The sequence below is a fragment of the Ictidomys tridecemlineatus genome, chromosome 11 (genome assembly GCF_052094955.1).
Source record: "Ictidomys tridecemlineatus isolate mIctTri1 chromosome 11, mIctTri1.hap1, whole genome shotgun sequence".
Lineage (NCBI taxonomy): Eukaryota > Metazoa > Chordata > Mammalia > Rodentia > Sciuridae > Ictidomys > Ictidomys tridecemlineatus.
In genome coordinates this window covers 12,853,196-12,878,863 of record NC_135487.1, presented here as the reverse complement: position 1 = coordinate 12,878,863, position 25,668 = coordinate 12,853,196, and the positions used below count along the sequence as shown (strand labels likewise).

Below are 25,668 nucleotides of genomic sequence, written 5' to 3'. Positions count from 1 at the left end.
ATGGGAAGCATGTGAACAAATAAGTCCCCAGTCTTCCTCCAAAATTTGTACCCTTAATAAACTATCTTAACTACATGGACGTTCCCACTCCAGGGTTTTGCTTATGATGGTCCTTAGGTACAAAATGCTCTATTCTGCATCCTCTCTCCCCTTTCATTCCTGGTCCCAATGCCACCTCCTATAAGAGCCTTACTCGATGTCCTGATGGCTGTGTTCACAATCACCTTCTCAGCCTTCCATTAGGGCATGTGTTCTCTCCGGTCACAGTCACTTGTTCCTTTTGCCCCCTGGACTGGAAGCTTTTTGAGGACAGGCCCATGTCTGTGTCACTACCCAGAAATATTAGCTATATATAGCAGAGGATCATCAATGTTGGATGGATTCCTGAATGTTTAGATGGGTGATTAAATTGAACTAAATCTGAGTAACCAAGTCCTTCTATAGAAAGGTTTTTAGCAAAGAAAAGAAAAAAGCTAAAACTTTGTTTTTAAACTAGAATTTATTGGTATACAAAACTCCATTTCATAGATAAGTGGCACATCTTTGCAGCTTCTATTGCACCAAGTAGTAAAGATTAAAAACAAAAAAGGAAACATTTGGTTTTGAAAACACTGCAAATAGCCAAGTACAGTACTTTGGTAAATAAAAAATAAAATGGTTCAGATGAACACAATCTGTGAAAAGAAAAGGCCTAGGGGAAATGAACTATGGACATCGATAGTGGTCACATTTCTCACCCCCGAGCTCCAGAGATAAGGCAGACTTGCTAAGTCTATGGATTATGACCCCATGGAGGTCTTAAGTATCTCCAGACCGAAGCTAGAACAAGTATAGTGCAATTAGGAAAAAGAGAAGGCCCATCCCCAGACTCCTTGCCCTCAGTCCTAGGGGTCTGATGCACTCCAGCACTCTGACACCAGGAAGGGGAACATGTGGGTGCTGAGTCTAGCTCCTGGCTCTCTTCCCCCTTTCTCTGAGCTTAGTGCTAGTGAAAGATGCTGGAATGGTAGCCACCATGGAAAACAAGCCCCAAGAATGGAAAGACACCAGTATGGCTCAAGTTTCAGTCGAAAGACTTGCCAGGGAATCAAACCACGAACAAAGGTCTGTGACTACGCGCCAATGATTGTCATGGACGGCTGGCAACAGGGACCTGCTAGATAACATGCAAAGGATCAGAGCCAGACCCCAAGGGTTTCCTCCCATGATCAGGACCTGCTGTGACAACCGGCACAGCGAGCAGAAGCACTGTGGATCACAGGTGTGCTCATGGAAATCATGCTGCACATTGGCACCAGCCCCTCCCTGGGTAACTCTGAGAAGATATTCAACACTTCACTTGAGCTACAAAGTAGTCATAATGAGGAGGGTTAAACAGAGATTCTAGAAAAAATCACTTGGAAGAAATCATTAAGAGCCTGAGGTTTTGAGAGCATGTTTTACCTGGGACAGAAGAGGGTCAGGCCATCCACAAGGCACAGCTCTTTCCTGTGGTCCAGCCTCCGTGGACAGCAAGTCACACACTGTCCACACACCGGGCCACAGAGGTTTAGTATCATCTCCACTTGTGAGAAATGATCAGTTTGACTTTTTCTAACATGTAGTGGCAGATTTATTAAAACTTAAGTGCACGCATCTAGATCTTCAATTCAAGGATGTCAGTGGGAAAACAAAATTTGCTTCACAGTTAGGGAAACACATCTTTGTAAAAAGTGCCATTATTAAGTCAGCTCTGAACAACTGCCAGAAAGCTGTTTCAGCACACCCGACGTGCAAACGGAGATGAGCAAAACCGTGAGTAATGACAATGGCAGGAGTGCTGCATCTGACCCTGCATCTACAGGTGCGATACAGACTTGAGGTAAAGAGATGAAGAGCTATGTGTCTACGTGACATGGGAGTCAGGGAGGGCACGGAGGTGACACACTCAATCAAGAAGCTCCACTCTCTTCCTGCCACAAAGAGCCTTCTCTCCAGTCAGGGTGACTTTTAATCAGTTCTGACTAGGGATTCAAGTTTCCTCCCATCAACTGAATATTTGGGTTGAACATTTCACAGAGGTAAACTCAAGGGTGTTCCATGTTGACCCAGTAAAACCCGGGCACACTCTAAAGAGTTTCTCACAATGCAAGAAACTGCACATTGACTACAGGGACTCACTACAAGTGTGATCCACTACCAAAGTCCATCTGAAATGACCACATGACATGTGAACAACTCACTCTCTCCCCACCTTTACATGGCCCTCCTCCCCAGCCCGCCATCATAGGTCACACTGACAAGCTCCCCAGGGAAGCTGAGCAGGGCACTGTCTATGACCTACATGAAGGTTCACTCTGAGCCCAGCTCCAACTGCCCATTAAGGGAGACACACATTGCACAGTCCTCTCCATCAAAATGAAATTGGAAATGTCTTCAGAGCTTATTTAAAAAACAAACAAACAAACTATAAATGACTTCAACTAACATTTAAGTTTCTTCTTTCTGCCACAATTCCTCAACCATGCTTTACTCCTGAAGGTGTATATTCTTATTATTGAAAAATTAAATATACATATACATTCTATCTTTCTAATGTCTCCCAGTAACAATTATTTTATTTATAAGTTGTGGTCTATGTTGTTTTAATACATCTAACTCCCTAGCTAAAAGCTGTTGTAATAAATTTTTTTTCTTATTTTGATGTTTAAAAAAAAATCCATAAAACCTTTATATACAGTCTATAAGGCCAGAAAGCAGCTATGAAATGCTGCTCTACCCTCTTCTCCTGGTCCTCCACAGGCTACTGAGACCTAACCTTGTGTAGTATAATCTTTACCAGCTGAGTTGCACCCCAGAGGTTGAGACAGATTCAGTCCCCAGTACTGAGTTCCATAACTGTGCTGGGTTGACCAGCACAGTTGCTGTCATTAGTTGGATTGCTGACAATCATCACCTCAAGACTGAACGTATGGCCTCCATTTTGGCTGCCAATGAAGTAACGATGGAGTGCCCAACAAGGCAACTAAGCCTGAGGATTCTATCCACTTCCCACTCCAAGGAGACCAAGGCAGTGGTCTAAATTCCAACCTTTAGCTAGAAGATACCTTTGAAGCTGGGTGCCATACCCCCATTTCCAATAATTAACACACTAAGCACAGACCAATTATAACTGAAAAGCTGTACAATGGTAACAAAAGAAAATTACTTTTTAAAATTAAAGTCATTTGATTAGTTTTTAAAACCACTGCTATTGTGCCCCAAAATTGCTGAAGCCTATTATCAGAATTAGGTAATTTATAAACAAATAATCCTAATATTCTTTAATAAAACATTCAGCAGCCTCTAAAACTCTGTAGGGCCCAAAGCCACCTTCATTAACCAAGTCAATGAAGCAATCCAACTAATCACAACAACGGTCACCCACAGGTATTTTTCTACTTTAATTCTGAGCTTCTGATAAAGCTGATCCTTTTGAGAGGATCTGGTCTCTGCACTCACACAGTACAGAGCAGATAGGAAAGAATGTTCTTTCAGAAAAGCTCAGCCAGCCAGGAATCTGCCCAGAGGTGAAAGCCAAGAGAGCCATTTGTCCTCAAACACCAGATCCCACCCCCTAAGAAAAGGCAACAGAGAGCCTTCCCAGTTGGAACTGAGTGCCGAGTACTCGGGAGTCTTAAACTCAGGACTGTGATGAGCAAAGAAAAGGTGCTGTACAGTCTTTAAATCTGCACAATATTGCAATATACTGTACCCAGGAAGAAGCCCAAACCACAATGTCCTGGGAGCAACTCCAAGAGACTTCCAATGATATTGTAGGTATTCCAACTACAAAAAAGTCCCCAAATCAAACAAACAAAAATTAAAAGGCATCAATGAAACTAAGAAAGCAAAAAGCCTACTGACAGGGACAATTCCACAGGGCCAGGGTCCACTCTGATAGTGACAGTTCTCACACTTTAAAACTACTTACGGTTTCCACTCTGCCTCTAGGTTCTCATAATTTTGAGATCTGAGGGTTGCAGGGACAACAAAGAATTGACTTTTTGACTCAGCATATATTATTTGTCCAAGTACTAGGCTCCCAGAAGGCAAAGACTCCCACCTGCCTCACACATGACCATTTTAGACTTCTCATCCACCTAGCCCAGTTCTGGGAATGGGATCTGTCCCCTGATGGAGTGTTTCAGAACTGTGAGTCACTTGAAGGCCTGAGCCCAGAGAAGCACTCCACCTTGCTGGTTTACCCTACAGGCACAACTAATGCTGCCCCATTCAAATCCCACACTGGGCTTAAGTAACAAAAAATAAATGCCATATTTTATGGAATTTCATTGCCACAATACTAAGAAAATTTTGCAACCTATAAGGTCAAGTTATCATTTTTTTCTCTAAAGGCATCATTCTAAGTCTATAATACTAGGGAAAAAATAGTTGTTCAAACAGTGAACACAAAAAAACCTTAGATATTCATCCAAACTTCTGCTATAGAAGCAAATCATTCTTTAGATTCTTCCTAGACAGAAACCTAGGAGTTTCCTGACTGTTCTACAACTATGGCATCTGCTCTACGACTATGGATGATCTGAACTGCAGAACTCTCTCACAGCAGTAACACACCATCTTCCCAACTGTTAAAAAAACAAACACCAAGACTCAACAACACGACTGATCTCCCAGGAAAGCTGAGGCCTCACTCTCCACCAAGCAGGTGCCCACACTATGGCTGACCACAAATGGGCCCATAGCACCTGCCACCTGCAATGACTTCAGTCAGGAAGGAGAGGTGAGCTATGCAGTCCCCACCCTGACTCTGTAGGCCACCTCCTCGTATCACATTACTCTGGGAAAACACTTCCTGAATTGTTGAGTAAATCAGATAGGGAAAAAATTCAATCTAAATATGTTCCTGAGTTGGAGATCATTTATAAACCACTCTACATGTTGATATCTGTTTGAAAATGAAAGAGAAACTAAGGAAATCTGTTATTCTGAATTTCTAACAGTTAAACTACTTCATGAACAATCACAGCAAAACTTACCCTAAGTAATAAAGGAAGATCCCAGGGTCACTGAACTCTTTTTTTCAGGGCAAATAAAGCCACAAAGGTTTTTCTGACCTAACTATCCACTCTTAAAACTCAGTATTTTAAGTGTGTATTACAGAATATGAATGGCTTCACTGCACCTTTATAAAACAAAACACAGCACTGACAGAACTTTGAACAAAAGAGGCAGCTTGAAGGAAACTAATTCAGCGTGTGACCAAACAGGCTTTGTTGGTTGCCTCCCTGGAAGGCCTGTGTGTGGCGCTCCATGGTCCTTCTGCTTCCTACAGCTCCCAGGAGGCAGAGTCAGATGTTCAGAGCAGCGAAGGTCTTCACCAAAGTGACCTGTGTGTTCACATCTGCTTCACTCCTGTTGTTGTCCCTGTGGCCACTCCTGTTCTGCAGGGCTTTGTGACGATGCCTCTCCTCCTGTCGCTTCTTCTTCTCCAGCCGTTGCTGTTCCCTGCGTTGTTTGTTTGTGACCTGAAAGAGAAGGCCACTAACGCACAGCTGACTCAAGTTGCCACCTGCTGCAAGAGATGCTGGCTCACAAATGTCCAAGGCTCTGACTACTTCAGCAAGGAGAGAGGACACCACCCGCATGCCAGATTAGCTCATTTTCCATTATGTTAAAATGTATATCCCCCCACTGAACTAGCAAACAAAATCAACTCCTTCCTCCTCATAAACCAATTCCAGATGCCCTAAAGAGACATTACCCCTATGCAGCAACAGACAATAATCAAGGGGCCAGACGACACCTTTCTCCATAATTTAAGACCCAGATCACTGTAATGAAATCCTCAGAAGCTTATGGCCGCTCTGCCTCTGCCTTTTCACATTAGGTGGCATTTTGAGCTCAGAACTTCATAGTAAGTTTTTAAAATGAATCCCAATTTCAGCATAATGAACACTGTCACATCTACTTGTAGGGGTGGGGAGGGAGATGTACACCCTTTCTGGGAAGCACCTGACAATTTACTAAAAGCCTTCAAAAGATTCCAATATACATGCCCTTAAACCTGCTAACTCATCTCCTAACTCTATGCAAGAAAATAGTATGCAACACAAACACACAACACTGTTCACTGCAGATGTGAAAAGTGTGGAATAAGGTGGAGGGAGCCCACGTGTGCAATGATGCTGCATGGGCAAAGGCAACTACCCATTTGCACAGGACAGCTCAGCACATATGTCCTAATCGTCACAGCATACACCAAACAAGACAAGGCCTTCATTCTGCTTCTAGACATATCTTTATGTATCCCCCAGATTTCCACAATAACTGTTTTATAAATTAAGAGAAAAATACATACTAAAATGAAATGCAAGTTCCCACCACTGCTACAAATTTTCAGCAGCCCACCATCTGCCCTTCTGACTACCTCCCTCATACCTTTGGGAGCTGGTTCTTGTTTGCTTTGTTTTCTTCACTAGGGCTGGTCCGGGCTTTGTTGTTTTCAGTCCTATCTTCATTTAAACCCTGATTTCCAAAGATTCTGGCACCACTGCCACCCTCCTCCCATAAAGGGCCACACTGCTTCGGCGCTTGGTCACCAGGCTCAAGGCTCTCCTCTGCATCTTCCAAAAAAAAAAAGGTATTAATTAAACTGAGAACCTTACAGAGTTACATAATGCAAATGCTATGGTAAAGGACTCCAACATCACCAGAGTCCCCAGATAATTGTTATTTAGGAAGCAAGTTTCTTTGAAACAAAACTCTAATACCAAGTCAACAGAGTAGGAAAAAAGGGGACAAAATGATGGGTAAATTAGATTTTAAAATAACATGCTAGTCCTAAGGCTTATGGTTAGCTTCCCACAGCACAGTGCTTTGTTTCCTTGGATAAAATGTTTAACATGAATTTTTAGGGAGAAATCATTCATTTGTACTCAAAATTCAGAAGGAGAAAAAAAAAAACAGGATCTAAAGCTGTGTTGTCCAATACAGCAGTCACCAGCCACATGTGGCTATTAAAATTGAAAATCAATTAAATTAAATACCACTTCAAATGCATCTCCCAACCTCACTCTCCACATGTCAAGAACACATCACACTGAATGAGGCTTTCAACTACAAAGATCAAGTTACTCACAGCTTCTGAAGAAGCACAGCAAACATATCAAGTGGATACTTAAATACTCAGACACATGAAGAACTATAATGCCAGGCACAGGAAGTACCTGGCATTGATAACTGTCAAAAGAGTATTTATTGGGGCTGGGGATGTGGCTCAAGCGGTTGCATGCTTGCCTGGCATGCATGGGGCGCTGGGTTCGATCCTCAGCACCATATAAAAATAAAATAAAGATGTTGTGTCCACCGAAAACTAAAAAATAAATATTAAAAAAATTCTCTCTTAAAAAAAAAGAGTATTTATTGATACCATTTTAATAACACAAGAAATTATTAAGATTTTACATCTTCTTTCCCGAGTCACAAGATTAAATCCAGTTCAAATTTTTAAAACAATTTTGAATTATCACCGTTAAAAATGTTAGTTCTCTTAATATTTCCATTACAAAAATAAAATATTTCTCTCTTCTTCAGTTACCATTTCAGTTTGATAAGATCTTATTTTCAGAAGGACACTCTGCCACCCTCAAGACCAGGTTAGGCGGATTTCCTGTGCATTCTCCCAGCATCCTGCACTGCACCCCACTATGTACTATTAGCCAAACTACCTGCCTCTCTACCACCCTCTCTCTACCTCTAAACATTTCCTGATGCAGGGTCAGGACCCAGTAAAAAATGCCCGCATATAGAAGGCACTCAGTAAATACCTGCTGAATGAATAAATGACAGGACAAGTACCACCTGTGAACTGATTAAAAATGAGTATTTGGAAAATCACCAACACAATCACTTTGAAGGCTTATAAATATCATTTGTGGACTTACTGTTTCTTTTTCCCTGGTTCATCTGAAGCATGGCAATTATTGCAGATTCAATATTATAATTTTCAGCTTCCAGGTTCTGGACTATTAAGTCAAAATCCTAGCCAAGAAACAAAGAAACACTTCAAGACTGGATCTACTTTTCTACCTAGCTCTACTTCAATAATTTGATAAACACAAAGATGTAACAGTGAGAACGGACAAAAGGTCTCAAGAATTTTCCATTTACAATTCCCAAATAAGGTTGGTCACTTGAAATAATGCATTTTATTATTACAAATGAATTCCCTTTATAAAACTGCACTTTTAATAGTACAAACACCAGTCAGAAAAAATTAAACCCACTCATTAAGATTTTGAGTAGTGCCGGGTACAGTTGCACACACCTGTAATCCCAGCAGCTCAGGAGGCTAAGGCAGGAGGATCACGAATTCAAAGCCAGCCTCCGCAATGGTGAGGCGCTAACAACTCAGTGAGACCCTGTCTCTAAGTAAAATATAAAATAGGGCTAAGGGTGTGGCTCAGTGGTTGAGTGCCCCTGAATTCAATCCCCAATACCCCCAAAAAAGATTCTGAGTAGTACTAGGTCAAGTCTGGCAAACAAGAGGGAAATAAATAAACAGCTCTCATTAGGTCAGACCACCAATCTCCTGGACTGTCTGGCCCTCATGCTGGCATGCTCGAGTGATGTCACAGACCAGCAGATACACTAGGCACACTGTTTAGAAAGCCCTACTGCATGACAGGAATACTAACTGAACATCCAGTTGCATTGCAAACTTTCTGGACGGCATCTTCTACTTCATCTCTCAGGTCGTCCTCAAAGTCAACTCCCTTTGTCTTGGTCTTTTCTCTTTTATTCGACTCATCTTCATGAAGCATCTGAAACTAAAGAAAGCACAAAGCATAAACTCTTGCAAATCTCGTTCAGAATCTCCAACACAGAAAGATACTCTAATCTCAAGACATTCAAACATAGGGGAAAAAACTCTGGAAACAACTTTAAGAGAACAATAAGTATACTAAATTCTATCCACACACCGAGATTCCAGGCCACCACAGTGAACAAAAGAAAGGCCCAAGAGACAAGAACCACTCAGCAGAGACAACGTCAGAACTTCTACAGTTTCTAGATGCTGATGTTTGGCCACTTCTGCTGACCACAACAGCATATTTGCCTCCACTCATTTCCAGAGCTGTGAACTGAACCTCGGGACACAGTCCTCTACACAGACACATGCTAGTCTTGAAGAAATATACACACAACCCTCATCTGGTTCCCAGGTCCTCTCTGATCATCAGTGAGCTCTGGGGTACACAGCAGAGCATGACTCCTCACCTCCAGTATATACCATGACATTCAGGGAACCTGCCAACTGGAATTCTAAATCAACAAAGAGTAATTCACTTAAGAGTTCAAGAGGCCTTTGTGACCAGATCCTAAATCAGAAAAGCTATAATCATCCCTATGAGGACTCCAGCAACTTCTCCTTCTGCTTCCATTAACACAGGAATGGAAATGGACAAAGGTGTTTCTATTTTTTGCATGTAAAAGTTGAAGTGGAGTCCAGCAATGGACAGTATATTCCTTAGAATGTTATTACAAAACAATTTATTATAAAATTATACATTAACAGTCTGACACTGAGTATCAAGAGTCTTGGAACCAGTAGTTTCACAACTTTGTAATTTAGCCAAAGGAAATGTCAAATTCAGGATTTACATAAAAGTACTCATAACAACATTACTTATAGTGGTGAATAACCAGAAGCAAGGTAAAGGTATAGGTACAATTAACCACTAGAAATCCATAGAATGCTATCTTCATTCCCAAATTAAGGAACACAATCATGATTTCACTACCACCATTATTATTTAACATTTTAGCAATAAGAGCCAATGCAATTAGCCAAGACAAACAAAAGTATAAAATGAGGAAAAAGAAATCACTCTTTGTAGATAATTCTGTACCTAGGAAAAAAATAAGAGAATTAACAAAAGACAAACTTCAACAGAATATCCTAGTACAAACAAAAAGAATTCTAATTCTGGCAAATCATATATTAGATGAGAATCTAAGTCTCCAGAATATATAAGAATATATAAAGAATTCTTACAAAAAAGACAGCCCAATTAAAAATAGGCAAAGGACTTGAGCAGACATTTTTCCAAAGATTCAAACTACCAAAAGTATATGAAAAAACATCCAACATAATTAGTCATTATGAAAATGCAAATCAAAACCACCAGAAACTAGGGTGGCTATTTTCCATTAAGAAAAGGAAAAGAGGGGCTGGGGTTGTGGCTCAGCAGTAAGAGCACTCGCCTAGCACGTGTGAGGCTCTGGGTTCGATCCTCAGCACCACATAAAAATAAAGAAAGAAAGAAAAAGAAAAGGAAGGAGGAAGAAAGATAATAAAAATTCGAATGTGGAAAAAGTAGAGCCTTCATATATTGCTGGTGATTATATAAAACAGTACCACCCACTGTGGAAAACAGTTTGGCAACTTTTTTCCTCAAAAGTTAAATTCAGAATTCACCATATAACCCAGTAATTCCACTCCAGTACACCCCAAAAGATTGAAAGCAGGTACTCAAACAAATATATTCAGAAATATTCATAGTAGTACTATTTTCAGTAGCCAGAAGGTGAAAAAGACGGGCTTTGTTGATGGGCAATCAAATGTCCATCTTTGGATGAATGGATAAACAAAATGTGATACATCTATATAATGGAATATTATAAGGCCATTTTTAAAAATATTGACAAATGCTACAACACAGATGAGTCCAGAAAGCATTATGCTAGACAAAAAAAGTCAGACAGGAAGGCCAAAGATGGACGGATTCCATTTGTACTAAATGTCCAGAATAGTTTTGAGACAAGGCAGGCAGGCGGTTGGCTGGATGAAAGGGGAAACAGAGAATGACTACTTCATGCGTACGAGGTTTTCTTTGGGGGTGATAAATGTTTTGGAACTAGACTGAGGAAGTGCTTCTGTACCATTCTGGTGGTTTAAAATGGTTCTACAGACTATCTGGGTATATAATTAGCATTTTGTTATTATAAATGATAACCATCAAGGAAATATGAAGAGAAAAAAAGACCTTTTCCTTACAATAGAAACACAAAAACAGAATAGCTCAGAATAGGAGACTTTCTGATCCCACAAGTTGCCTCTAGGGAAGGGAACAGGATGGGTAAAGCAGAAGGGTGACAGAAGAACTTTCAATATATATCCTATTATATTTTGAATTCTGACCCATGGACAAATATGAACAACTCAAGAAACAAAATTGTTTTAAAAAAGATGGCTTCAGAATGTAGGTAACAATATGAGAAAAGGCTTCTGTGATAATGTGTTAATTGAAAAAAGCAGGAACCAAAGTTATATAAATAATAAATCTCAAGCCATCTGTGATACATTAAATGACCAAAAGGAAATCTACCAGAACAGTAACAAAATTCGCAGCCGGTGGCTGATTTGTGTCTATTTTTTCCTTACCTTTTCTATAGTTTCCAATTTTCAGTAAACAGTCATGGATCAATTTTTAAAATACAAAAGTGTTTTTTTAATTTCATAGATTTCATATATAAATGAATCATAACTATCAGCTGATGGGGAAACAAAAGGCTAACAAGCAGTTTTATCTCTCTCCCTAACCCAACCTAAAAAGGAAGAAACATTCTAAGAACCAAAGATCCTTAACACCAACTTTCCACTAAAAAAAAAAAAAAAAAAAAAATCCCTGGTTTCAGCTCCAGGGCAGGTGGCTCTGGACCTGCTTCCTGTAGGGCTGAGACCACAAAGGAAATGGGGCTCACTCACATCAGTCTGGAGATGTGCTGGTGCCTCCGAGTTGTCATTGATCCTCCGAACGCTGTCATAGTGTTCTCCATACCGATAGGCAATGTGCAACTCCCGCACACTGCTTTTGTCTGTACCCCGAATCTGCAGACAAAACAAGGAGCGATGAAAGAGAGGGTCTGGACCGTTCACTCTGGAGACCTACCAGATGCTAACTGGAAATGTGATGGAGTATGTCATTACTGATTTCTGAATTATCCTCCTCCCACTCTTATATGCTTTGATGTGCTTAGTTAATATGTAATGATGTGGGAATAAATCCATAAGAAAACACCTCCAAATACCAAGGGCAGGTTATAGATAAGCTGAAGTTTCAGGGGCTTTGGACCTCAGAACCCCTCAAATGCACAGGCCCTTCCAACAGAGAAGATGGGGGTTGATCTAGATTTGTTGAGCTTAAAGCTCAAACAATTTGAGAGGCATCTTTGAGAAACAGAATGCAAAATTCCAATTTTAAAACTGCTAGAACTTTGAGAGGGAGCCATATAAATGGAACCTAACACACTTCATTAGCTTCACCTGTCCTTAAAAGAAAACCTGCATTTTCCATCACCCACAGACATATTATCAGCAACAAACTTGAAATCTTCTGCTTACACCAATTTAAAAACAAAATAATATTTAGTAAAGTAATGTACCACACTGCACAACCCTGGAAGCAGCATTCACAAGGTACTCTGAACAAATGGCAACCCAGTACTACACAAGAAGAACAGGGCTCCCTAAAAGCATACAACAGAGAAGCACTGAGTCTGGTTTGGGCAGATTCCAAAATAAAAACTATTTCCACAGAAACTCTAAAGCAACCCTGACTCTATCCCTTAGGACAGAGTACCTGTCCAAGGAACTCTTTTTGTTAAAACTCCAAACATCAATACCTTCTTCTTTTTGTTACTCCAAGTCACAAGTAGTTCAGATACTACCAAATTATAACAGCATCTGTGGTCCAAAAACAGGAAAAAAAAAAAAAAATGGAACAAAGAGGAACCACACAGGTCCAGATGCTGGGACTGTGGAGGTTTTCTCCAGTGGAAGACCTGGGTCTCAAAGGGCAGAGGGTCTACTATATACACAGAAAATGGTAACAGCTCATTTGTCTCCCAGGAAAAGTACTAGGAAAGGGAACATTTCATTCAAATTTTTGAATGACGCAACTCTCTACAGCCCTTAGATACATAACAATATACACATACTACAAATGTAAAAAAAAAAAAAAAACCCACCACTTGTGTAGTCACCAAGTTTGAACCATAGTTTTCATGGATGGATTACAAAGGACTTTCACACTCCATGCCACACATCCACAGCACAAACTCCATTTCTAAGCAGAAAAGCATACAGGTGTCAGTATCTCCATGCTTTGAGTGTGAGCTGACTCATCATTAATGCAAGAGGTCTTGCCCAGACAGGAGCAACTAACGATTTCAATTCTTAAAAGTTTCATAAGAAGCTTGACTGGAGAGAAGGGACATGGAGAAAATCCAATGGAAATAACACTAATCTATTTTTTTAAATGTATACTTTCATTGTTCAGCAATTCATGAAAGAGAACACTACAGAAATAAGTGTGAAAAAAAATCTAATTATACAGTAGACTGGAGTTGTGGCTCAGAGGGACAGCGCCTGTCCAGCATGTACAAGGCATTGGATTAGATCCTCAGCACCACATAAAAATAAAATAAAGGCATTGTGTCCACCTATAACCTAAATATAAATATTTTTTAAAAATCTAACGATATTGAATTATCTTCTATACTATCTAGGTAATCAAGAAACTTTAAAAAAAGTTATCAAAGCAGGAAAAAATAGGTTATGGTTACTCAGTTGGCACCAAGTATTTTCCTTCAAACTTAGGCTCCAAATGACTTTGATGACTTCTGCTAAACAGTATTAAGTGTAATGATAAAATCTGGAAAAGCAGTAACCAATGTCCTTGACTCACACATCATCCTTAGAAAGAAAGCACCCCACTGAAAAGGTGATCACTCCACCTGGAGTCAATACCTCCAGCAACACGGCCCCAAAGAACATACAGCTACTGTCCCACTCCTGCTCATTAGATCCTTATAAGGTGAAATTCCATGCTAACCCTGGGAGCTGTAGCAGAATTTTGTTAGAGGATGCTGTGCTGTACACAAAAAGCTGAATACTTTCATTTATATGGCATTCTGGAAAAACAAAACTGTGAAATTCAGACAAATCACACGGCGGTTACAAGAGGCTGGGCACTGGGTGCAGGTGTCAGTGACTGGAAAGAGCAAGTGGCACCTTGTGGCAGTGGAACTATTTCACAAGTCAATGGAGAAGGCTGAACGACTTGTCAGAACACAGAATTGTTACCTAAAAAGGGCGGATTTTGCTACATGTAAATCATCTCTCTATAAACCTGACCTTTTTTCCCCTTAAGCAGTACAGGCTATGATTAAGCAATTTACAAGGGAATATACACAGATGCCATATGAAGAAAAGGGTGCTGTAACCTTTATTATGATAATAACCAACAGGGAAACGTAGGCCTGTGTGTGTATATGTACATATATATGTATATACATACACACACAAATTTGTATTGCATGCAGATGTATTTTAAATGGGTTGTAAAAACGCCCTGCTATATACCTTCCAATTACATAGGAATGTTTGTTTACAGCTTCGTAGGTGTGTGACACTGGTTACTGCTTTTCCAAATTTTGTTATTACACTTAATGCTGTTTAGCAGAAGTCATCAAAGTCGTTTATATTAAAATGTTAACAGCGATCATCTCTAGGCAGTGTGACTCTGGGTGAGTTTTATTTATCTTTATGGACTTTTTTGAACTCTCAAAGTTTCCTACAATTAACATGTTTTAATTTTCTAATTAAGAAAAAGTTAGGGGTTGGGGATATACCTCAGTTGGTGGAGTGCTTGCCTTGCATGCACAAAGCCCTGGGTTCGATCCCCAGCACCAAAAACACGAGAAAAAGTTAGAAATAAGAAAGTAGTAGGAAAGAGAGAAACACAGAAATCACAGGAGCAGTCTTCAGGGCCTGAGCTACAAAGTGACAAGAAGCACTCTGAATCTGAGAAGAATAAGAAGAGGGCAGGAGCTGTATACACCCGCAGCCCAAACTTTGATCTTCCATACTCAAGAATGTTTGGTTTGATGGACTATTTGGGAGATGAGGTTAATTTAAGATAGAAAAGGTAAATAAAGGTGAACACCACTTCACAACAGGGGTGGAGGAAAGGAAACACTAGTGGCTTAACAACATGTCTGCCCTACCACAGCACACACTTGGCATGTGTTCTAAAACTGTTGTAGAAGAACCACTGAAACCGCTGTGTACAGCTGAGCAGAACAGAAATCGACCTGACATCCTAGACTCTGGTAAGTTCTGCTGAACAAAATACATTGCTAGCAATGGCTATTATGATGAATATTATCTTGTTTCCCTCTACCTTCAAAGCACAGATACAAATATGGGAGTGGGCAACTTCAAAACCAGAATCTGTAAGCATTAATCCTTTAAATTCTCACTTTGATATTTTTAAGTATTTCCACATTAAGTTCTCTGTCCCCAAGTTACCCAATTAACTGACTGCCAAATAACGTTTATAGCATTTTAAAAGATTTCCGAATTGTACTCCAGACTCTATTTGTCCACAGCACAGGGATCAATTCCAATTACCACAAAACTCTTTGTCTTTGATTAGGCTAATTGTCCAAGTTTTTCTGCATATTCAATGTCACAAGTCAAGCCCCATCTGTTAGAATATCCCCAAAGCTAATTATGTAGATATATTCTTGAACATGTGACCTACCTGCCACAGGGGGGCATTTAGTTGATGAATCACCACATTCAACTGATGATTTCTTGCAAAGGCTACAATTGCATCATTGCCAGCAAAAGTACCAGGCTTTGCCAAACTGGCCACTACATGGAAATAAGAAAGAAAAAGGCAATCTTTATAAAGAAGATATCCAAATGCAAACAAGCTTTGATATTTATTCAGTTCCAAAGAATAAGAAACAAGAGCCCACATCTGCATAGACCATCAGCTTCATCACAGTCTATGAATTCAGCTGGGTGAACAACATGCAGACTAAGGAGCACTAACCATTCAGTAAAAAGGATCCATTCATTTATTCCTTCAATGAACATAAACTGAGTACTTCCAGTAAACACAACATCAACACAGTGATCACAACAGCTTACACTAAGGAATGTTTATTAAGTAGGTGTCAAGCACTGCTCTAATTGTTTCTCACAGATTACCAATTTCAGTCCTTAAGCCTCTGGAAGAAGTATTACTATTATGCATGCCACTCAAGAGATGAGGAAACTGAGACATAGTTTAGTAACTGTTCAAGGTCACAGAGTCTGTACAGGGCAAGCTGGATTTCATAAAGGCAGCATGACACTAAGCCACTCTTGGCTACTCCACCTTTGCTCTCAAAGAGTTCACACCTAATGGGAGCAAACAACCAGAACACACGCACTACTGATGCCTAAGTGCTTCAGAAAAGGGACGTGTAGTGAAGAATATGCCCTTGCCCAAAGAGGGGTCTGTCCTTTATTCCAGGCTCCTACAAGACAACCTCTAAACTTCAGAAGCATCTCTGTTATCTACAGTGGCCCCTAGACCATACCTCCATATCCACCACATGACCTTCCTGAAGATATTCAAAGGGAAATTTCACATCACAAACTAAAAACTCTTTTCATACAAAATGATATTTTAATAGGAAAAATGACACAACTTTTTATACAGCACAAAACCACAAAATGTGCCCCATTTACATATATTTAACTTGTAAATTGCTGATTCTCTGATAAACTGTGTCTATCAGCTAAACAAAAAATCATCCCAGAGGGGCGGTCAGAATTTAGAGACTGGCATAAACCACCCACTGGTAGTTTCATACTATATATCTGGTTCTAATAAATGGATTCTTTCCCAGTGAGGAACGGTTAAGGTCACTGATAGCTTCTACCCAAATGTCCTCTTCCTACTGCCCTATTTCTTGCTAACAGCACAGCCACCAAGCTGTACTAAAGCAGAAACTTCAGAATCACCTTTGTCTCCTCCTTCTCCCCTCTTCATTTCCAGTGAGTCCTGTCAATTATACACAAGCTGGGTCTTAGACTGGGTCCTTCTACTCCTTATTCATAGACCCTCCTCTTCCCTCATCCAGTCAATGTGGAGAGCCTACCTCGCTTCCCCTCTGGGCCTCCCTCCTACCCATTCTGTGTGGCCTCTGGGACCCATGATCAACACACAGGAGTGATTCTCTTTCCTGATAAGAGACAGATGTGAGCCCTGGGATGAAAGTGCTACGCATAAAACAGAAAGGTATCAGCACTTGGCACAGCAGAGCCTCAGTAAATATTTGTTGAAATTAAAGTCTAAAGGTTCATTTTAATGTCTTAAATAGATCTGAACCAAAAAGAAATTAATTAAAGTCATTAACTGATCTGCCTCAAAGAAAATAGGTTATGTTTGAGTGTGAGAAATTAACATGACTTTATTAATTTTTCTGATTACAAAAGTAATGAGAATCTTTAATAACCAAAAAAATGTAGAAGATAATCCTGTCATCTCCAGGCAACTAATTTACTAAGCACTTATGTTAATCTTGTTATCTAATCTAATCTTTACAAAAAGGCCTAGAGATAGGTATTTTGTTGTTTTTATAGAAATGTAAAGAGAATGAGTTCTGAAAAATAAGCACAGCCAAGAAATAACAACCATACAATATCAATGTATTCCCAGACTTCCTCTGCTGTGTGTGTTCACCTTTTAAAAGGGAACCAGCCTACACACTGTTGTCTAGCCAGTTCTTCCCATTCCACTGACAAAAAAAAAAAAAAAAAAAAATCAAGAATTTAATAGTACTTTTGTTTGTTTCTTCTTTGGTGGTGCTGGGGATCAAACCCAGGGCTTCATGCATGCTAGGCAAGCACTCTAATACTGACTACACTTTTAGCCTCAATTCCACCATTTTTATTAAGGGCACATACATCTAAATCTATGGATCTCCAATTACCCAGCACACTGTCTGTTACACAGCATGCAAATAAGTAATTGATGAATAAACAAATGCCATAATTGATAGTAGCCAAACCTCTTGGTGGGGAGGGTGGGGGATGCGAATGCACTAAAGCATCCCTGACTCCTGGGGGATCCAGTCCCACAATTGAACCTACCATGCTTCTCGAAAGGAATGTCATCTTCCACAAAGGGTTCAAAATCTTCCCGCTGCTTTATCATATAGTCCACAGTTTCCTGTCGGTGCTTGAGATGATTTCGTGAGTGTCCCTCCAACTGATCACCAAGGGCTCTGAACAGGCAATTGCTGTCAAAATAAAAATGATGGTCAAGACCTTACAAAAATAAACTTAGTTCATTTAAAACAAATGCTGCTTCAGGCCAGGCCACTCCTGGAAATCTTTTTTTTTTTTTTAATTTTTATTCTCTAAGGACATTATTTTTTTAATATTTTTTTAAGTTGTAGATGGACACAATACCTTTATTTATTTTTTTAATGCGGTGCTGAGGATGGAACCCAGTGCCTCACATGTGCAAGACAAGTGCTCTACCACTGAGCTACTCCCCCAGCACCCCCTGGAAACCTTTCACACACAGATAAGGCAAAGCCTCCAATCTAACAGGCCAGGATTCTTCCCAAATGCCAGGGACAGAGCCCCAGGACACAGATTCAAACACACTACCTCCTCAAGCAGCAACAAACAAGAATGTTAGTCCCCACTTGGCAGCTGACCGGCTTGGGGAAGTCATTAAATTTCTCTGGGCCTCAGATGCTTTAATGAGTGAAGCTGGGGATACCCTGACTACCTGAATACAGGGTGAAGACCTCATAGGCCATTCCAGGCCAAAGGGCTAGGAATCCCAGACCCTCTTCCAAATAAGGTCGTATCTACTGCCTTTTCTGAACAAAGTTTCACTACAGCTACCCTCTAGGGCATCATTCATTTAATAAAAAGTACCCAAAAGAGAGCAATTTGTTAAGACCCCCAATACTAACTGAACACAGTACCCTATAGGAGTGCTAAGAAGTAGAGAAAGCTACAAGAAGGAAGCACTTGGATGACAAGCAGCTATACTATGGAGACACTTCCCCCTTGCCTCCTCACCTCTCAGGGAGCAACATGCCACTGTCACTCCTGCCAAATGAAAACTTAAAACATATTTTTTCCTAAAATCAAAATGCTCATAATAAATTCTAAGAGTTATCTATATGTTCAAATCCCTCAAAGACTCCTAAAATTCCAAACGTATCACAAACACAGAAGCCCAGAAACATAGAGACTGAAACAAGACAAGCACAGCTGGTGTCCTGAAAGGAATGAAACAGACACTCTACAGCCAGCTACCCAGTGGCAGCCTAACTAGGAGCTCTTCCAGCAAAACAAGGCGCTGGTACTCTAGTTCCAAAACACAAACTCACCACTTTCAGAGAATTTCAGATCTACATCTGTAGGAGAGAAAGGCTTTGTTTTTCAACTCAGAAAAGTTAAGTTTTCAATAGAAAGTTAAAAGGCAGAAATCTCTTCAACGTTTAAGGAATATATTTATATTTTTGGTGGGGAGAGGAGGAGATAGAATTTAAATAAGGGTGATTCTATGAATTAGAAATCGAAAAGTTACATATCCATCTGGGACAAGATTCTAGAAAAGACTGGGATATACAGTTCCAGCTACTAGACTGAGGTGCCTATTGCTAAAATCTAACAATGGCAATCTTTTCTCAGCCACTAGGAAAAAGGAGACGAATGGATAAAATGTTTTCCATTTCAAGCTTTTCTCTCAAGCTTTTCTTAAACCTTTAGCATCTGTCACCACTAGTCTATCCCTGAATCTAGTTTAAGAGGTATTATTTAACATGAAATTATATATATATTTGTTGTTATGTTTTTAATGTGCATTATAGTTATACATAATAGTAGGGTTAATTGTGCCATATTCCTAAATGCATATAACATACATTTTCTCCATTACAATTCCCAGTTCCCAGTACTTCCTTTCTCCCTCCCCTCCCCTCCCACTGGTCCCCTTCTATGCTCTATTGATCTTCCTTCTATTTATTTTTCAATTGGTGCATCATAGTTATATATAAAATTGGAATAGATGGCAATATATTCCTACATGCACACAGCATGACTTCTTCATTCCTCAGTTCTTCACCTTTCCTGCCCCTCTCACCCAATTACTTACGTTTAATACATCAAAATTCATAATATTCTATACAGAGTAACATGCTTACTAAGAACTTTTATTAACATGGGCAAATGTCCTCCTTATAAGCCCAGACAGCAGGTATAAAACTGTTCATATTGCATGAGCACTAACACCATCATCCGAACACTACACATAGAAACACATGCAGAAAGGTACTCAAAGAAGAAACACTGAAGCCACCACCTAAATAACTCTTACAATGTGCCAAGGGCAGTTGTGAATACTTGACCTGTACTAAATGTACTTAGTCCTCATATTCTAAAAGATAGCTACTACTATTATCCCTCAAGGGTAAATTGCCCAAGGTCACAAAACTAGTAGGTGGTAGACCGAGGACTCAAACCCAGGCAACTCTGCTTTCAGTCTGCACTCTCTCCTAAAGGTCAACACTAAAAAGTTACCCATCATCATTCCTAGATAGGAGTGATTGTGAAATTTATTTAATCTACTTTTCATTTACCAAACTTTCTTTGAGCCCAGTAAAAATAAATCAGGAGGGCTGGGGCTGGGGCTCAGTGGTAGAGCGCTCGCCTAGCACATGTGAGGCCCTGGGTTTGATCCCCAGCACCACATAAATACAATATATTAAAAAAAAAAAAGTCAGGATAGAATAAAACAACTTGCTTTCCTGACAGGGTTACAAAGCAGTGACACAGGAAACATGACAAACACTACAGGGCCTAGACTCCCTCAGGGAACCCAGCAAGAGCACCTGAGATGCTGAGAAGACAGCAGCAGTGCCCAAAGGACCTCTAGGAGATCCAGCTGCTTCCGGAGTCCACACACCCATAATCACACCAAGCTGAGTTTCTCAGTCTCCACACTAGGGACATTTAGGGAGTCCTTTGTCGTGAGGACTGTCCTTTGCATTATAGGACACCTGGGAGCATCTATGGCCTCTAGCACACCACTACCTCCCACCCCACCAGTTATGGCAACCAAAAATGTCTCCAGACAGTGCCAAATATCCCCTGGGAGGTAAAATCATCCCTGCTTGAGAACCATTGTGCTTTAGGGATACAAGTAAGGTCTTGCACTGAATTCCCAAAACAACCAATTACAGAACACCACAAGTACCAAGCTGCCAACAAGGAACCGGCCTACAGTAAGATGTAGCACCTCAGGCTACTCACACTAAGATCAGACCAGAATGGAGAAAAAAGGGAAGACCCTCAACTATTTTCTTAGAGCAGCAAACTTTGTTTTATTTTATCCTAAGGGTACATTAAAAAAAAAAAAATCTGACACTTTCCATCCATCACACACACAGAATCCTACACTATCCACTGCAACAAAGACCGACATCACCATATCAACAAACCACAACCCAAAGAGGGCTGAACCAGTTCAGCTCTGCTACCCCAGTGAAGAACTGGTGAACGGGAGGGGTTTAGCTTCATGGAGCCCACACAAGAATAAATCTCATTTTAACCAATAATGACCAAAGAACAGGGAAGACCTGAGCATTCTGGTTAAGCTAGCCTCTGTGCCCACACTGCCCTAACTTCTAACTTTTTATTCTATACTCCTGCTGTGCTATACATGCTTATAGATGTCTCAAAAACAATGTACTCCTGGGCCTTTGCAGATACTACTCAACCTGGAATGTTCTCCTGGAATATTCCTATGGGTCCTTCATGATTCAATTAGGTCAGAGGATGACTTCTTGAGAGGCTTTTAGTAGTGTAGCCTATGAACATCTGTTGAATGAACCGAAAAGACCTTCCTGACCACTTCAGGGAGTGTTAGCCATTTCCTTCTCGAAAATACCACTACTGTCAGTCACTGTTATTAAGAATATATCAAGGGCCAGCGTGGTGGTGCACGCCTGTAATCCTGTCACTCAGGAGGCTGAGACAGGAGGATTTTGAGTTCAAAGCCAGCCTCAGTAGAAGCAAGGCACTAAGCAACTCAGTGAGACCCTGTCTCTAAAAAAAATACAAAATAGGGGTGGGGATGTGGTTCAATGGTCAAGTTCCTGAATTCAGGCCACCGTACCCCTCTACTGGGAAAACCATAAATATGTATACTGTAATTATATCGTATCACCTATTCTCAAAGTGTGGCCCAAGAGACTGGGAAGTGAGAAGGTCTTCTGAGACCCTTTCAAGATATCTGTGAGTTAAAAAAAAAACATAACATGTTATCAATTACCTTCTTCATTTTCACTGTCTCACAAGTGTACAGTGGAGTTTTACAGAGGCTACCAAGTATATGAGTTGATCACTCCCACATTAGGTATGGAATGCTGAATAGCTAGTGGAATGTGTGTTTGTATATTCCTATGTTTCAAGAATTTGTTTTACTTCCCAATATAGAAAATACTGACAGCTATAACTCAAATAAACAACAGCTCTTGGGTTCCCCTGTAATTTTTAAGACTACAAAGAGGTCCTAAGACCCAGTGCCGTATGCTTCTCCTTACTAGGTATGAACTCCTGATGTACCATCATACATGTCATCAATCTGTCACCAGTATCTTACTCAATGCTCACTGGAGTAAGTGGGGAAGTATGCTCTCTCTGGGGGAGACAGAGAAGAGGTAGTATCCTCAAAGTTTCCCAAAAACCATATGAAAGCCCCCTCAAGATTTCTAGCTCCCTGTACTGATTCCTATTCATGAGCAACTTTGTTAAGCACTTGTTTCCAGCACCCTGAGGTAGAGAATACCATACCCACTATAACAAACAATCCAATCATTTGCAAGCAATGGCCCCACACCAATTCCAACATATCCAACTGGCCTTTTGGTTTATACAGCAGTGTGCTTAAGCAGGGTCTATTAGGGTACCCTATGAACTTTTAGTGTAACCTCTAAACTTTTCTCATTCTCTCAGCAAACAGGTACTGAATCCCTTCTGTGTCAGACACTGTGCTAGGTGTGATGAATAAATGTGATCAAGCTGTAATTGTGACTTAAGCAAAAACACCAAGGCCAGAGGGTGTGGCCAACTCTTTGTGAACAGAGAGAAATCCAATTTGCCCAAAGCAGTGAAGGAAAGGTGGGAAAGGTAAATTAAGGGCAGTTTATTATCAGCATTGACCAACAAGCTGCAATGTAATATGAGATCATGAAAACACCTTTTTTTCACAATTTCTAGCTAAGGAGACTCTGCGTGGTCTCTAGCTTCACCCTGTTCTTCCCTCTGCCCAAAATGACAGCTCATTTGAAGGGATGAAAAAAATGGAGCCAGGCTATCCCCGTTTTTGTCTCTTGCAGTGACACCCTCAGCAAACAGGCCTCCTTTTCTCTACCCCTGCAATGGGGATGCTGTTCTCCTCCCACTCTATCTTATCATCTTCCTCCTTCCACCCAGGCTCCTAGATCCCTATTTCTGTCCCTTCCTCCATTCTCTCCCTGGGGCCAGAATTTTATCCTGTGTTCCTTAAAGTCCTGAACCTGGATTCCCGTCCAAGCCCATGCAAGCTCGGGTAAGCACGTCTGCTAACGGGAGAAACTGAGGCCCATGGACTAAGATGCAGAATCTGCCTTCAGCTGGGTGAACATTAGGTTCCAAGTGCCGACGGGGGCCACCGCCAGCAGCAAAGGCCACAGGAGGCAAAGCACTACACCAAGGGCTGACGCCTCTTCCTATCTGTCTCCTCTCATTGTGACCGCTCCACCTCGTTCCTTCAGGTCTCGGCTTAGACGTCACCTGTCGGAAAGGCCTTCCCGGCCCCCAGTCCGCCGTGAGGCAGCTCCAGGGCTCTCACGCGGGGCCCTCTTTCTAGTTCCCTCGCAGCGTGGGCCACGCCTGGGAGCCTGGGGTCGCCACGTGCGCCCCGGGGAGGGAGCCTGAGCCGCCTCGCTGCCACCGGACCCGCGCCCTCGCGCCGGTGCTGGCTCGCGGGAGGCGCCCGGGACGCCCGAAGGAAGGGAAGGACCTGAGCGGCGACGGCGGCCAGACCCGGCCCGGCGCGTCCCCGGCGCCGCCTCCCGCGCTCCCGGCCCGCCTCACCCGTCCCCCGGCACCTCCCGCAGCTTCAGCCCCAGGGCCTGCAGCTGGTTGGCGAAGCTGACGAACTCCTCCTCGCAGCCGCCGCCGCCGCCGGGCTCCGGCCGGTTCCGCCGCTCCTTGGCCAGGGCCCGGCGCGCCGCCCGCTCGTCCCGCTTGCGCTCGGCCTCGGCTTTCCGGCTGCCGCTGCCCGGCCGGCTTCTCGCCACCTGCTTTCGGGACATGACCGCGGCCCGCGGCCCGCAGCGGCGCGTGGGAAAGCCGCAGGACCGCCGGGCGGCCGCCTAAGAGAAGGGGCACGGGCGACCGAGCCCGGCGACGGCGACGAGCCCACGACGCCTGCGCGGGCGCCGGGCACCCCGGTCACGTGAGGGAATCCCCGCCCCCTTCTCTGGGGCTCGGCAGGCAGGCGCCATAGAGAGACCCTTGGAGGGCTAGAGAGGCACTCACCTTGGTTTGTTCTACTCCGCCCCCTAGTGGTGGGTGGTACTCAGTGAGGAGCAGGCCTAAGCAGAGCCCTAAAAGATCAAGGACAAGACAATGTTTGTAGAATAAGGGGAGATGAGAGCAGCGGCAAAAGTTAGGAAAAGAGGGGAAAGTGAAAACAAGGGACGGCTGGAGATGTAGCTCAGTGACAGACGCCTGCCTAACGTGCACCAAGCCCTGGGGTTCTATCCCCAGAAAGAGAGAAAAACAAAAAACAGCCTACAGTTGCAATAGGCACTTCCAGATGGCTCATTCTTGTTTGTTTATTCACAAATTACAAGGGTCTGAATCTTAAATAATTGCGAGATCACAGAACTAAGAGACGGGGCTTTGCCCTGGCACCAAAGTCCTCCCCTCTTCTTCTTCATCCCAGCCCCTGTTTCTTAGTCCTCTACCTACCCACAATAATGCCACTGTCTTCTCCTTTGGACTCTGTAACCAATCTCTTGCCACCCCTGGGACTGTTCCTTGTGGTTCTGCCTTTTATCTTATTTTCTCATCTCCTTCAAGATAACCTTTGGCAACAGTCTCCACTTCGTGGGTTAGGACTAGCATCTCTGTTTTCAATTATCTATGTAAATTAACTCTCATTTCCCGTGCCAGGTGCCAGGGGTGGCATGGAATTAGACACGGTCATGGCCTTCAGGGAGCCCACAGTCCAGTGTGGCAATCACAATACCACATGGCAGATGCGATCAAGAGGGAGGTTCAAGATGTCGAGGAGAAAAAAGTGAAAGATGCAGAGACGGCTTCCCAGGACAATTAATTTCTAAGCTGAAGCGTGAAGGATGAGTAGGTCTTGGCCAGACTACGGAAGTTCAGAGCAAAGAAGAGGGTCTCCACCACCATGCTGGATTTCAAGGAACAGAAGGCAAGTAGGGTTTGAGCCAAGAGGCAGGAAATGGAAGTGAGGTAGCATAGGAGAAATAAAATAAATAAATAAGTAGAGAGGAGACACTTAGGGAAGAACAAGGGAATGCCATTTTAATCCAGTCTCTCTCCTGAGACTGTCGCTCCCAAATTTCTGGAAAATCTGTAGATCTTAAAGTTACCATAAATTCACCCACTTAGGAAAATTACCCTGTGCATTGTTATTAACACACCAATAGAGATTAAGAGGTATGAGAGAAATCTATAATGTAGGGCACTTTTGAGCGCTATCACCCATCAGTCAGATCATAGAGAATCCA

The 25,668-nt window shown here is 41.9% G+C and overlaps 1 protein-coding gene across 5 annotated transcripts; it reads right to left on the bottom strand.

Moving 5' to 3' along the window:
• Positions 1 to 480: 480 nt before the first annotated feature.
• Otud3 (OTU deubiquitinase 3) lies at positions 481 to 24,354 on the bottom strand. Of its 5 annotated transcripts, none has more exons than XM_078025461.1 (8): positions 23,996 to 24,354; positions 17,984 to 18,132; positions 15,597 to 15,709; positions 11,756 to 11,878; positions 8,682 to 8,813; positions 7,929 to 8,025; positions 6,424 to 6,608; positions 481 to 5,526 (listed from the first exon to the last, which is right to left on the bottom strand). In XM_078025461.1, exons 1-8 carry the CDS (start codon positions 24,214 to 24,216, stop codon positions 5,392 to 5,394), a joined length of 1,155 nt encoding a protein of 384 aa, XP_077881587.1. In that variant the 5' UTR covers positions 24,217 to 24,354; the 3' UTR covers positions 481 to 5,391. The 5 variants fall into 5 exon arrangements, with proteins under 5 accessions (XP_077881587.1, XP_077881586.1, XP_077881588.1 ...); XM_078025460.1 differs by having other exon boundaries at positions 481 to 5,510; positions 23,996 to 24,352; XM_078025462.1 differs by having other exon boundaries at positions 481 to 5,510; positions 24,010 to 24,150.
• Between the last annotated feature and the right edge of the window lie 1,314 nt (positions 24,355 to 25,668).